General features: G+C 36.4%; 1 protein-coding gene across 1 annotated transcript in view; it reads right to left on the bottom strand.

The window, feature by feature from the left end:
• The window catches only part of LOC144439014 (tenascin-X-like), a 48,220-nt gene extending 32,354 nt beyond the window's left edge, over positions 1-15,866 (bottom strand). The window contains exons 1-8 of the mRNA XM_078128254.1: positions 15,700-15,866; positions 10,884-11,343; positions 10,359-10,499; positions 3,180-3,306; positions 2,117-2,258; positions 1,124-1,402; positions 293-571; positions 1-18 (exon numbers count right to left, since the gene is read on the bottom strand). The exon at positions 1-18 is cut by the window's left edge and continues 228 nt beyond it. Of these exons, the coding sequence (XP_077984380.1) occupies positions 1-18; positions 293-571; positions 1,124-1,402; positions 2,117-2,258; positions 3,180-3,306; positions 10,359-10,499; positions 10,884-11,343; positions 15,700-15,778 (1,525 nt within the window). The 5' untranslated portion in view covers positions 15,779-15,866. The remainder of the gene's footprint in view (positions 19-292; positions 572-1,123; positions 1,403-2,116; positions 2,259-3,179; positions 3,307-10,358; positions 10,500-10,883; positions 11,344-15,699) is intronic.
• Between the last annotated feature and the right edge of the window lie 667 nt (positions 15,867-16,533).

Here is a 16,533-nt window from a genome sequence, read left to right on the forward strand (position 1 = left end):
CGCCTTCTAACAATGCACCTGTAAGAACGGAAAAGTATTCTGGGTATTTCTAAACTGTTTCAGAAAACAAACACGTACATATACAGAAGTTTTTAACAAGAATAAACATTTTCATGAAGAAAATGATGTAAAAACAACAACTAAATGTAAAATGCATCGTAGAGGTCAGAGGTGTGTAAAAAAATATCGTGGGTAGTATGTGAGGTAATTTAACCATATTCCATTGCTCCTTATGTTATTGAAAAAAATAACGTTCATTGTTCGTTGTCCGAAGAACATTCCTCCAACTTACGTGTTGTTTGTGATAGCGTCCTTTCTTCACTATAGAGACCCGTACTCTCAAACATTGAAACGGACTTGATACTAACAGTATACACAGTGGAAGGCAAAAGACCGGTGATTTGGTAATCTGTTCTACCGCTAGCAACTGGACCAACTGGCATCATCTGACCCCCAGGACCGCTGTATGACAACACGTAGTAACTGAACCTGCCTACCGGTGGTTGCCATGTGACGGTGATTGATCTGGTAGAGTAATAGCTAACAGCGAAAGAGAGTGGAGCATTTGGTTCTGTAAACAAAAAGGTTACATGGTAAATATCAAATGCATGTTTGTCAAATTAAAAGTGCACCCTTTAAGAATGTATATTTGACTATATCATCAAGAAAACGTAGAGATGTACATTACAACCTTAATGAAGAATATTTTACACTTCTTTCAAGGAAATTCCATAAGTCAATATAGGACACAAGACATTGTTCTAACGTGTATTAGTTATACATTTTTTACCAAATTATTTAAAATATACAAATATATATATATATATATATATATATATATATATATATATATATATATATATATATATATATATATATGTGTGTGTGTGTGTGTGTGTGTGTGTGTGTGTGTGTGTGTGTGTGTGTGTGTGTGTGTAAATAGTTCTATAAAGCGAATTCATGTCAAAAGTCGAACTCGTCAATTGAAGACGGCCCTGACTTATCAATCATAGTGACGGTCCTGACTTGTCATTTGACGACCCTGACTTATCAATTGACGAGTTCGACTTTTGATGTGAATGATTACGCGCCATAGTACTTCTATGGCATAAATGACACTTACTTGTCATTTGAGATAGAAACGTTGTGTCGCTGTAACGAGCGGAGTTGTCGATGATGACCTTTGACCTGATGGTGAGTGTGTACAATGTCGCAGGCGTCAGGCCAGTGAATTGATATTGCGCCATAGAGCTGGAAATTGTAGCAGCTGTTATCAGGTGACCATTGGGACCGGTGTAATACAACACATAGAAAGATATATCGCTTGCAGGGTATCTCCATGTCACAGATATAGTCGTGGTGGTGAAATCCAGGACAACAAAATCAAGGGGAGGGGAGGGTCCTGAAATCAATTTATTTTAAAGTTAAAAAGGTCGTGCGTTCATCCTGATTTTTAGCACAGTGACTGTATCTACGAATAATATGTACATTAGTAAGTGACGGGATAAAGTAGGATAAAGTAACTGGGTTTCTATGTAATTTCCCCAAGTATACATATATTGTATATTAAGATAATGTTTGAACAAACTGAGATACACAAGGAAAATCCATACCCATTTACACGTAGTAATAAATACATGAATATTAAGTTTTCAAATATTAAATTTTAAACCCGAATATTTGAAACAAATATTTGCATTTCCGAAATTGTAGAACAAATAATAACAGCAGCAAGTTGAAATCGTTATCGCATAAGGGCGCTGATTTTCGGGCGCGGACCCAAAAATATTTGATTGTATTTATTAAACTATATTATGTGTACAGACACAAATACATTTACTCAAACGTGATTAGTTACTTCCTAAGATGTATGACGTCACAAGTAAGTTACTATACCTAACAAAGCAGCTTCAAAAAACGTGAACTTCCACTTGCAGCTTTCAAGTGTAACACATATTCCATGTTTTAGGTTTCAAAAAACGTGTACTTCCACTTGCAGCTTTCAAGTGTAACACATATTCCATGTTTTAGGTTTATTACAATCAGAAATTATACATGATACCAAAGTAATACTCAATGTTGTTGTTATTACATATTATAAACCCATTGAACCTACCAGAGTGTGCGTTGTCTGCGAAGTATGCAACTGAGGTTGGCATATCACTTCCAAGCTTTATGGATGAAGAGGATGAACTTGGATCTGACCGACCCAAAATCTGAAGTTGGTTCTGGGTGCTATCACACACAAATACAAAATCCTAAAATTGCAAATAAAAACTATTTAATAATTATATATTAAGTTCATCTTACGTTGCCATATTTTACGATATATGTGCTTGATGTAATTTGAAAGTATTGTTTTAAACATGATGCTGTGTCTCCCCATACAATATCATGTATATTGTACACGCAGGTTGGTGCACGCGATTCAGGCTTGGGGGTTGTCCTCTGACCATACACCCAGTAGTTTATTAGTACAATTCTTCTCTGTCTTTGATGGGGCTTAGTCTTTGTTCTATAACATTTTTAACAATTAACGAAGTCAACATAACTGTCATTCCATAATTTCACTATTAATACAAACTTTCTACATGAAGCATTTAATCGTAGGAAACCTTTATTTATAATTAAAACGTATTTATTTATTTATTTATTTATTTATTTATTTATTTATTTATTTATTTATTTATTTATGTATTTTGACATTTCTTTTTGTGTACTATAAGCCATAGGGCTGGATGTGGCTCATTTGTTTGTAAATTTTATTTAAGCATTGTATAATTTAAATAAGTCCACATAGGACACCTTAATAAACAATAACATAACATAGCATAACATAACATAACATAACATAACATAACATAACATAACATAACATAACATTAATATGTAATTTCAAATGTAAGGTATTGAACACAAAGAATAAAGTAACACATCAAACACAACATTTGTGAACATTTGGAGTCCGGCGTTGAGGGCGATATTATATATCTTTAGTAACACTTGCATGCATGGAATATTACAGTGCTTCGTCCTATTTATAGAATCGAGGAAGATTTACTTGGTTTTTGTCTACTCCTTAATACTCAAAAGAAAAAAGAATGACAAACAGCATGAATTTGAAAAATGATAATGTTTTAATTTTTCTGTAATGAATTATTAATTCATTTTCTTGTTACCTGTGTCAACCACATGTCTCTGGACGAAGTTATAGTGTTGCTGTAGAAAAATACCCGGATGTCATTTCCTTCGAGAGTAGATGACCTGATCACCACGCCGTCCAACTGAGTGTCTACCCAAAATAGTCTAATACAGAAGTATACAAACATTGAAATATAGACAGGGCAAATCTATGATGCAGTATAATAATAACATGTACATGTACATTATTTCAAGAAGTCATGCAGGGAAGAACTTAAATCACACGTTCTATCGAGTACTGTACATTACCGTTGTGTCACATAGTTCTAAATAGCAGCAATCAATAAAGTGAGTCGTTTTTTTAGTAAACTTCTTGTGTGTGTGTGTGTGTGCGTGTGTGTGTGTATGTGTGTGTGTGCGCGTGCGTGAGGATGTGGGTGTTTTCTAGTCAATGGTGTTTCTTATTATACTGACTGTATAAAGCCAAAATATTCTGATCAGTGCGCGCATCACTTAAATACCCCCGCGTCGTTTTTTTTTCATGTTTGTCCAACCCATGCAGTCTGCAGATCCGAGGGTGAAGGGGAGGGTGGAACCACAAAAATAACCCACCCTACTTAAATGAAGACAACTGGAGAACCAATCGTAAACAAGTAAATGACATCTGCCCCCACATACACACTTGCTCTATCTAAAATACTAAATAAAAAAACACTAACTGCCATAAATAGTAGATTGACTGACATATTTGCTGAGAAATAAAACCAAATCGCGTCGTCGCACAAAATGTTCTGACCAGAAACAGTTCTTTTCTTCTTCTTCTTTTTTTGGGCTAACTGCCTTATCGTCAATTCAGGTCATGCCTTATACAGTTCACTGAATGTGTTTTAACAAAATACAATCACTTCACACAATACGACGCTGTGTTCGGTTTTTGTTCATCGGAATGGCAGTACCATCTATTGAGTGAGAGCCTGGAGCGATCTTTCACTATTACTAGATACACTGCTTTCTTGTCAACCTCATTTGACCTTATTTTCTTTCTAGACTTCATAACTCAAATATTGATACTTAATGTCAATTCCTAAGTATGGACTTGTACATGTAAATGGCGTCGCAGCATCAAGACATTGTAGAGTGCGTTATTCGGATTTCATATTACAAGATTAATAAGAAGAGAACGTATTGATGTCAAATCTGACAAACTATCAATGTATGCAAAGAATCTATCTAACAGAGAGTGACCAGTCAACCAGGCAGAATAACAACGGCAGTTTTGACATTGTTCAATGATCGCGTTATGATTAAGTGCAGGTCCCATGTGGGGCGAGATAACAACACTATTTCTTAACAGTCAGACTTTAAAATGACACGACAGACTTGAAATACTATTGTTTTATCTATATAATCAATACAAAACTCGGCTAATATCGTATCGATGTATGTCTTGAAGAAAGGAAGCCTTCAATAATTACGGGGGTGGGAAGGGGTGGGGTGGGGTGGCGAAATCATCCCGGTCAGATGTTCAAAATATGATTTTTTTTAAAACCCCTATTCCGTTTCTAGAAGTAACCCTCACTCGATTACATTTCTCTCATAAACAACGTTCTCCCCCGAGTCAAATATATCAAAACCCTGGTTGAAATGCTGTCAGATGTTAAAAGGAACACAATTCCACCGCTACAACCACATTGAAGGCATTAATTAATGCATGTGCTTGGATCTAATTGGCAGAGCTGAAGGCCAAATATTAAAAACGCACTACATATATTGTGTGGACAAAGGTCAACATCCCCACTTCACAACATTATTCCCAATATCTTATCACACTGCCCCCCCCCCCTCCCCCAACGTGAGACTAAAACCTCTCCTCACAACTAACGATTGATTCACTGCAGGGTTGTCAGCAGTTATTTGATTAATATGGTCTGATATGTAACAATGGTCGGATGCCAAGCTAAATTATACAATAAGTCAAACTAAACTGTGACTCTCCCCTAATGCCATTTTCTAAAATGTGGCCTCCCCGCGAGAAACGATTCGCAAAAAGTGCCCCTCCCCCATTCCTTTGAATTACTGACGACTCCCTAAAATCTTGCCATATCTCTGTGTGTTTTGTGTGTCTGTGTGTGTGTGTGGGTGTGTGTATGTGTGGGTGTGTGTGTGTGTGTGTGTGGGGGGGGTTGGGTTACTTAACGGTTACACTTAAAATAATTACATTTATTATTAGAATTCATGACTGCGACTATATAATTTCTTCTCAGGCTCACTTTTTTATAATTAAACAAGGGGTTTTCAGTACGTTTCACGTATACTATTCTTTATCTCAAAAACAACACAGAAAAAAGTTTAGTATTGGTCCATGTCCGGTTAATATTTCATGTATTAGTCACCCATTGAATTAAATCATTGTTTGGAATGATTCATTTGACAGTTGTATGAGTATAGACAACTTTATTCCCTCGAGTGCATAGAGTTGACATGCTCACTATAGAAAACAATAGTTGAAATATTTATCATTCCATTAATGTCACACCATTCCTAAAGTCGATACCGACAAATTATTAGCACGTTCCATATGTGATGAAGTATGGATCACATAAGATTCTAATTTTCAAGTATACAGGTGTGACAAATAACTGTACAGGGAAGATATACTGATCTTACCCTGGTCTCTGTATCTTTACATTACATACGTAGACTATGTCATCACATAATTACTTGTGATTTGATCTGTTGATGGTGAAGCTTTAAAGGTTCTTGACCCATCTCGATAAAGTATACCCTGGGGGGAGTTAACTATTATTATCATAGTATGATTTGCCATGAACCGTGTTATAAAACAGATTTGTGAACTGTACTCAGCATTGTTCATGTACAGTCCTTTAGAATAATATCACAATGATATATGAATGTATGCACATTGATACAGTTACAGTTACCATGTTATGTAACCCTGTGTTTCTTTGTGTTTGAAGGCTGGGATTTATAAAGTTGATCGTAAACAGTATATAAAATTATCTAGGGACCGGCCAGTTTCTGCGGAATTTGGGGGGTTGGTTTGGATTATTCCATTGGACCGACGAAAATTCACTGACCCTCCCCCCTTGTGTAAAACGGAAAACAGGCTGACTCCCATCACTTAATTCTATAACACAGTGACCCCCCTCCCGATATATCATTACATGGCAGGTATTTGATGGTGATTCAGAGTGGACTACTTGACTAAATACTTTATAAGATAGCATCTTGCTAAATTAGCAACTGTAGCTACACAGTCAGGGTAAATATATTGAAAAGGGAATTTAATAGCATCTTGTTGACTGTAAAAGGTAGGGGGAAAGTTTGAGATGAGATATGTAGACCTCTCATGGGAGGGGGTCTCCCCCTAGAATATCTGGCAATTTTATACTCTTAAAGCCAATTGTTAGGCTATTCAGACCATTTCAGACAATAATTTCCAAGCTTTACAAGACAGCACAAACATGTAAAAAGTAACTACATAGGGTTGAAATATTAAAAGAAACATTTCATAGTATCTTGACAGTAAGAAGTAGGGTTATACTAGGCTATGTCCACCTCTTGTGGGGTCCTAGGGGTGTCCCCTTAGAAGCTGTACATGTGGAGGTTTTTACTCTTAAAGCCATCTTTTAGGCTATCCAGAGCCTTTCAGGCAATAACTTCAAGACAGCACCATCAAATATCCCAAATTAAACTATTCTTTACACATGGGGTTGAAATATGTTCTTAGAAAGTTAAATGGCATCATTATTGTAAAAGTTAGCACATTTTGTGGTTGTATAATTGGTAGGAGGAGAGTTGGAGAGTTTCTTTACTTTCAAAGTCTTTGAAGGAAAGTTTTACACTACCCTGGCAATAATTTCACATCTCTAAAAGACAGTACATCTAAAATCAGCTGTTAATGTTTATGAAAAGTTTAAAATCATTATGCATTAAAACATTGGTGCATCTGATTATTGGCTGACTGCATGAGTGATCTCTGGGACGAGGTACTCCTAGCAGGTCTCCCCTAGCAGATCTGGAGATGTTTTGGCTCTTTTAAGGCAATTTTAGTTATTTATAGCTTTAACATGTAAGATAATATTTCACAGCTTCGAAAAGCTTAAGTTAATGTAAGTTGTACATTAGTTTTGCATGGTATGTTAGAGAGTGTAAGGTCCTCATATCTGCTACATGTATTATGTTAATACAAACTGGAATTTGATGAGATGTGGTGATGTGTAGTGTTGATAACATGTAGTGTCCAAAATAGAAAGAATACAATAACTCCTTCATACTGAAGAGTAGAACAATTTAGATTAACTTCTTTAAATTTATAAACCATCAACTTTTGCCCCAAAGTGCAATATATGAAGCATATTCACCATTGAGTGTGAAATACCCAAGTATTTACATGACATATAACTAGTGTGGTAGATAATACATTGTATATGTATATGGAAATTTATGTTTGAGCGTCACTCCAGATTAAGTAATATTTAAAAGAAAATGTGGACAAGAAAATATTCCACAGTCATGCCACTGTAGATTCATGGATTTTTTTCTTCCATCAAAACCCAAAACACAATATCCCCCCCCCCCATCCAAATTTTCAAAAGAGCATACCCCTCCCCAATGTCAATTTCGAAAACAGGGTAACCCCTCCTTTACTAGTCCATCACCCCCCCCCCCCCTCCCAGGCCGAAGAAACTGTCCTTTATTCTCCATATATTATCACACTGTCCACTACTTCTCCCTGTGAGACCAAATCATCTACTCACAACTAATAATTAATTCACTGCATGGTGTAATGCCAGGCTAAATGATGTAATAAGTCAAAGTAAAATGTGACTCTCCCCTCATTCTATTTTCTAAAATATGGCCCTCCTCTCGAGAAACGATTCCTAAAAACTGCCCCCTCCCTGATTCCTTTGAATTACTGAAGGATCCTTAAAATCTTGCCATAAGGGAGCCTTCAGTATTTACAGGGGGGCGGAGGAAATCACACATGGTCTGTTAAGTAAAACAAGACCCTCCCCCATTCTCCATTTGTAAAAAATGACCCTCCCCTTTGTCCCATTTTGTAAAACATGACCCTCCCCTTGACAACTGCATATACTGAACGTTAATCAATATTCCCATTATATGTATACATACAAATTAAATGATTTTGACTCTGTATTAGAAAGCAATATTTCTACATATGAAGTGGCAAACAGTAAAAGACTGGCTAGTTACCTTTCTCTTATAATCTTACACAATCTAGTTGGTATCTAAAACGTGCTTTCCATGTTGTGCATACTCTGTCTGATCTGGTCACTTGTAAAAGTTCCCTGATATCATTATTATCATCACCATCAACTTCACATTCAGTATTGCCATTATCAGTGTCACTCTAATCTGACTCACTGGTACTACTTGAGTCAGTACATGTATCACTGTCCATGTTCTCTATGACATTCAAAACTAAATCATCATCATCATCCTCATCATCCTCATCATCCTCATCATCATCATCATCATCATCATCATCATCATCATCACTGCTACCATCACCATCATATTTTAACAACATTCACGTACAGTGTGAGTGATAAGGTGAGATGGGTACACTCAACAAAATGCACCGTTTTATTAAACAATTTTCTTACAATATATGTATTTTAATTTTTGTATTTTTGCATGTAAAGTACTCGTAAAAATAAATGTTGAGTGCTCATCTCACTTTTACATCTCCAAACACACAAAACAAATTTACAATAATTGAATCTTCAATTTGGTCACAAAACTACGGATTGTAAAATGTGACCCTCCCCCAAGAACAGGTTTGTAAAATGTGACCCATCCCCAATTCCTCCGGCCCTCCCCCCTTGTAAATACTGAAGGCTCCCTAACTCTGTGTGTGTGTGTGTGGGGGGGGGGTTACTTAACGGTTACACTTAAATTAATTACATTCATTACTAGAATTCACATGACTGCGATAATATAATTTCTTCTCACGCTCACGTTTTATAATTAAACAATGGGTTTTCAGTACATTTCAAGTATATAATTCTTTATCTCAAAATAATAATAGAAAAATGTTTAGTATTGGTCCATGTCCGTTTAATATTTCATGTATTAGTCACCCATTGAATTAAATTATTGTTTGAGATGATTAATTTGATAGTTATACGACTATATACAACTTTATTCCCTCGAGTGCATAGAGTTGACATGCTCACTATAGAAAACAATAGTTGAAATATTTATCATTCCATTAATGTCACACCATTCCTAAAGTCGATACAAACAAATTATTAGCACCTTCCATATGTGATGAAGTATGGATCATATAAAATTCCAATTTTCAAGTATACAGGTGTGACAAATAACTGTACAGGGAAGATATACTGATCTTACCCTGGTCTCTGTATCTTTACATTACATACGTAGACTATGTCATCACATAATTACTTGTGATTTGATCTGTTGATGGTGAAGCTTTAAAGGTTCTTGACCCATCTCGATAAAGTATACCCTGGGGGGAGTTAACTATTATTATCATAGTATGATTTGCCATGAACCGTGTTATAAAACAGATTTGTGAACTGCACTCAGCATTGTTCATGTACAGTTCTTTAGAATAATATCACAATGATATATGCATGCATGCACATAGATACAGTTACAGTTACCATGTTATGTAACTCAGTGTTTCTTTGTGTTTGAAGGCTGGGATTTATAAAGTTGATCGTAAACAGCATACATGTAGTTAATTAATGTAACACTGCAAGTCACAATGGTTATAACAACAGAAACAAGATCAACAACACAACTACTACCATAACTGTTACTAGATCACTGTCACCATCATGTGCACACCACCAACACAAATCAAACTGTCGTCGTCGTCTTCATCATCATCATCGGCAGCAGCAGCAGCACCACCACTCCTACCACCACCACCACCACCACCACCACCACCACCACCACCACAATCATCATAATCAACACCACTACCATTAAAATCATCATCATCGTCGTCGTCATCATCATCATCATCATCATCATCATCATCGTCATCATCATCATCATCGTCATCACTACCACCATTACAACGAAAACACCACCACCAACAACAACAACAACAACAACAACAACAACACAAATAGCAATGATAATAAAGTCAACTAGGACAGCACATCATCTGTCAATATGGTTTCGTGATTACTAACCTGTTTTCAGAGTAATCTATTGTCAGACATATGAGTTCAACGCTATCTGTGCTAGAAATAACTTTACGATTTTCTCCATTGAGAGTTGACATTTCAATCATCTTAGTTGGAGATGATCCGGAGACACTCCAGTATAGATATCTATAAGTGAAGTAAAAGACAAAGTGAGATTTATGGCAAAACTGTGTCTGTTCAGTCAATCATGAGGTACATATCGGTGTTTACCAGATACTTTAAAAGATAAGAAATGATGATTATGGTTTCTATAAAGATTCAAAATTATTGAAAATTGTTGACTGCTAGATACAAACAAATTACCCAAATTAAAGTTTTCTGATAATTTTTTAATGAATTCTCATTCAACTGTCGTAATAGATAATCTTTATTTATTTAAAAAACTGGATATACATATCTTGGCAAACATTCCTGGCGTTCCCTCAACGTAATGATATCCATGTTGTTAGATAACGTACGTGTATCACGTAATTTAGTACTATCATATGCAGGCGTTCTCATTATACTTACCCAGTTAAGGGTTCTACAGTCACCGATAAGACATCTGTATTTGTAATGACTGGGGTTGGATTTCGTCCGAAATAATCACAAATAATGATCCATTTATTATCAGAGTCAGCCCAGTACAAAGTTTTTGATATCCAGTCAACGGTTAAGTCTCTGAGTTCAGTTGTGTCATCATAATGGATCCTAACAATGGCATTGTTACGGAGAGAATATCTGTACACTCCTTGATCTAACTGGTCAGCCCAAAACAAGAGATTGTCTTCGAGATCCAAACTTAGACCAACCAAGAGGGATGTACTACCTGTGCTTAGTATAGTAGGATGTTGTTCCTCTTTCCGCGCAGCCGCCTCAAAAATGGACGATGCATCCCCTTGTATATAGTAAAGGCGAGACGTGGTAGGATACGTAAAGTGAGATTCAGCGACGAACACACCTGGTGATTGTATGTTTTGTCCAGATATACCTATGAACATGGACAATGAAAACAAAACAGTCAAGCTTGTATTCCAAATATGCCATTACACTACTGCACCAAAATGATGCTTTAAATAATTTGTCAAATATGCTATGCTGTTCCTATTACAGTACAATTTATCAAGTTATTTCCATAATTAATAATTTTAGCACACGAAAAACAAACATTATAAGAAACCCAGGCTTTTCCGCTCATTCAAAAAAACCTATTAGGTTGATGATCAACAAGCACTACCGCCCCCCCCCCCACCTCCTCGAGGAACATTCCTGATATACATGTTTATGATTTCCATTATGTTGTACATATATGTAGTTTCCAGAACACTTGTTATCCTTCGGGGCAAAGAGAGAAACCAATATGTGATTAATTAATGAATTGATTTTTCGTGCTGTCCTTTCACCTAATCAGCACAAGATTGAAGTTTTATTCGGTGTTATAATCCCCATAGGCTACGAAACAAGGTAAAGTAATGGGGTAAGTGACACATTGGTATTTATAAGGTTAGCGATGTTGGCATTTAGATGACGGATTTAGTACGCATAGATATAGATTAGGACAAGGAGTGACTATTCAGTTGGACGACCAGCCAGGAAAAGAAAGAAGACAGAAAAAATAGTTTTATTCCACTACAAAAAAATTCATATCATTAATCACGTGCTCTCTGCTCCCTGTGGCCGTATCATCACTCAAAGAATAACCCGTCAACTTGATCAAGATAATATTGGCTACATTTCATGTCGTGATATCTCTATCCAATCAACATAATACATACGTACGATACATATTATGAACATCTCAATATCCATTCTAACATTAGGTATACAACCTAATCTCCTATGAAATATTATCCTACCCTGTACAGTATGACATTTATGGAGCCATTTATAAAGTTCTAGACGGAATGGTATCCGTCCAAGTGATCGGGAACACACGCAGGCATATTAATTAAAGACAGTCACTCTCAACGTAACTCACACACAGGTTTTCGTCATCGACACACTCCGACTAAAATTCTCGTAGGATTAATCCTATTACCAAGGTTCATATTACAGTTATTTTCAACTAATGAATATAAACAAAACATATATTCCATATTAAAAGAGACAAATCCTGCACTTTTCGTCATTTGGTCTATCATTAGTTGTTATTGAGAGAGAGAGAGAGAGAGAGAGAGAGAGAGAGAGAGAGAGAGAGAGAGAGAGAGAGAGAGAGAGAGAGAGAGAGAGAGAGAGAGAGAAAGAGAGAGAGAGAGAGAGAGAGAGAGAGAGAGAGAGAGAGAGAGAGAGAGAGAGAGAGCGAGAGAGCGAGAGAGAGAGAGCGCGCGCACTCTTTGGGTCCTACAAGCAAGAATTTCATAAACATGAGTCAAACATTATACATCAAATATTCTGGTAGGTGAAGATACATGGGGGGGGGGGCTGTCTGAGCATGCTTAGTAATGGAAATAATCTTTCTGTGAGTTAAATACAAATAAAACGTTACTCAGATAAATCTATTTATATGTGAATCTTGAAGTAAATGTACTGTCTGTCCAAATGTACATTACACCGTAACTATCAAGACAAGACAAAGATGACTAACATGTGTTAAACTATGTGCGCAGATAATTTTAGTTTTTTCGTTCAGCGGGTGGTTATCATATCACATATCCACAACGGCTGTGGCATCGAGTGTAATACTTCCAACGAACATTGTATAAAATAAACTAGTTTATAACTTTTCACGGATCAAATTGATTATTATTATTTAACTTTTAAATGACTACAACAGACCCCAGCGTAATTGGATTTGGTACTAGGTGAGAAGACTATTTTGAAATGAATATGAACATGACAACCCTTCTTCATTTGGCATGACAGTGTTATGATACAGGCACCGTTATATATCATTAAAGTTGTGTACATCATTAGAAGAAGAAAAAACCATATTGTATGGAAGCGAATTTAAAAAGAAATCCTCCGAGTGTTCATTTTCAAATTTGAGCTAAATTCGCTCTCAGTTCACACTCTTCTACTTGGTCTTACATTGAGATATCTTTCAGTTCCCCTTCTCTTTACTGTTGTTATATTTTGTTTCCATCAGTTGGTTTACTAATTTGTTCCTCTATATGCTTCATCGAAACTATCTATATCTTGTCCCTGATACCCCTTTCTGTGTCGCCTGTCCCACCAACTCATCTCCTTCGCTATCTACCTCTTGCCAATTTAAGTGTAATTAATCATATTGTCAATCATGTAAAGTACTCTATCATACTGTTGTTCTTATGCTTGAAACTATGGCAACACAAGTCATGCAAGTCGGCAGTTTTAATTTATAACACATTACAAAGAAATATGAGACACGATTTTCTCCGGCTTTTTATCATATATCTTTCTGGAAGCTTTGAATGCTCGCCGGGTTAAAATTTAGACTCTGTCACAGTTACTGTATAATACTTCTATCAATCACACTAATGGGACTGAAATGGAAATGAGAGCTTAAGTTTATATATGTCATTGTGTTGGCGTAAACCGTTGGCGTATACTTTGAGATAAGTGGAATTCTCATGGGATGAAACATTTGGATCACCTGTGAGGAACCAAACCATCCGGTTGAAATGAAGTCACGCAATTCTAGCTTGTATTTTAATCAAAAGTAAAAAAACATTAGGAACGAACAAAGGATGCAGTCTAAAGGTTACAGAAGTTCAGCGGATGTCATCTACAATGCATTTACGTTGTTCTGACTAAAACGACTACATGAAAAGAACTGAACAACCAAAAAGCCCAATAGAACGTGTCCTGTCAAGTGAGTGCATTCAAAACACACCCAAGCCTGAGAGGTCATCTAGAGAGGTCAACCGTAAGATCGCACTAAAAGACCCAGCTTTCACAGAAATGATATAAATTGTATGCGCCAAGAGCGACCTTAAAGTGTACACGGACAATACGTTGCCTTGACATTGTATATATGTCACCCTTTTACATTCACATATTAAGTCAACTCACAATACAAAGAATGCAAATGAAAGAAATTGAATATCACAAATATAACTCTCTAAATATAGAAATTTATACATAGAAACAACACACTCTGTCGTTTTCATAATTACTTAAATTTATCACACCAGTCCATTACATGATACACCGCTGGCCTACAGTTATCTAGTTTGGCAGCTTTCTAGATTCGAGGCAAATTGATCAGACTGATGACAATCTAACAGTACTATCCAAGGAAGTTTTCCTCAAGTATTACATGTAAGTATGATAATTATAATACACGCTATTCAGTTTCAACAGCAACACATCTTTCGTAGAGCCTTGCCACCTATGTGACATTTCTCCAGCTGTACAACCTTACTGCGCATGCCCAGATAATGAGTCGACGCTTCTAGCAAACGTACGTGGGGAAAGAGGGACCTTGCTGGCGAACAATAAGTTTAATCTTTCTCTGACGTCATCATTTTCTTTTCTTGTAGATTACGCTACCGCCTTGTCAGACACCTGAGACAGACTGTGTTAGTGAGAACGACCTAAAACTACACAACAAGTTTAATTTCGGTCGAAATCCTCGCCACAATAACTCTAATAGAAATCGAATTCAATAGCTTATCGTTTAAAAAAGAAATTCACACCTTCTGACATAGCATGCTTTGTAAACAAAAATATACAGCCATTGCCCCTATAGTTCATAGATTTCAAAAAAATATAAACACCTCATTTGACTAGCACTCCCTCTTTTGAATTTAGACGAATTGTACGACGTGTATCACTGACCGGTAACAATGACAAGTAATTATTATACCATCACTTAAGTGTGTTTGTGTATTGATAATAGTCGGTGCCAGTAACATTAGCAAAGCGTATTACTTGTTTACTTCCATTAACAGATTTCTGTTCAGTCAATGGTAGAATCGGCAATGGGTCTATCTCAACCATATATAAATTAATCGTTTACTTAATGTATAAGTATGGCTTAAAAACAAATCAGCCTTGGTGGAAACAACACAAATGATTTGCTGTATTCATAAATGTCTGAATATATAGCATAACACTTATATCTTTGTGCAGATGTCCGTGAAAGCGCGACAGTTTGTTAACGCAATGATCCCCGTTGCTTTTGTCTGCCCTTATGGGTAAAGTTACTGAGCGACCCATCGAAAAAATCTGATTTAATGAATTTATAAATACTTAAAAATAAAATAACCAGTTACATTAAAACAGCTATTTATGACGTAATTGAAATATGTGTCTTCTCCGGTAACTTAAGATAAAACTTTGACCCTAACTATAGAATTAAACGGCCAAGTAACGACACTCGTCATCACTTCCAGTGTATGTCAAACTGAAGCCTGGTGTCACTTACCGTTCAGAAACACCATAATTGTCACCAAAAGTACCAAAACCTCTCCATTTCTATCACATCTTCGCCATTTCCTAGCCATTATTGCTATTATCCACACAGAAAAAGTTGTAAATTGTTATACCCCTCTCAGAAATGAGAGTTTGCGTTCTTGAAGTTCTCACGTACTGAGCTGACACCCATTATAATGTCGTCATAGGCAGACACACTATATACGGCAAAGCATAGGTCAAATGTGTATTGTTAGTTGTATCACGAACCCAACGATTACCATATAACCATTGCATAGGGCATGTACCACTGCATGGGGCATGTCTAGCAATCTGCATTAGCCGATGAACGATCATTCACCTGGCCACTAGACTCACCCTATCAGGTAGGCGTAAATGTCTATTGTTGCTGTGAAAGACTCTTTGATACGGGTATCGGGGAAAAGACTAATGTACGTAAGTCAGTTTAACAATAAACAATATTTTTTTAATGGTCAACAAAAGAACAACTTTTTAACATATCAACAAAGTTGTAGACATCCGGGATATTATTCAGAAGTCTTTCAAATTAATTTCTGCTATCTATCGTATCCATTCAGCCAACCTGACTGATTGACTAACTGATTGACTGATTGAGTGGCTGAATGGCTGGCTGAATGGCTGACTGACTGACTGACTGACTGACTGACTGACTGGCTGGCTGAATGAATGAATGAATGAATGAATGAATGATGGATGGATGGATGGATGGGCTGGCGGGCGGATGGATGGATGGATGGATGAATGTATGTATGTATGTATATGATGTCAACATCTTAACTATCTGACTGACAGACTAGGTTACGAA

This window comes from Glandiceps talaboti, chromosome 8 (assembly GCF_964340395.1).
Source record: "Glandiceps talaboti chromosome 8, keGlaTala1.1, whole genome shotgun sequence".
In the NCBI taxonomy this organism is placed as follows: domain Eukaryota; kingdom Metazoa; phylum Hemichordata; class Enteropneusta; family Spengelidae; genus Glandiceps; species Glandiceps talaboti.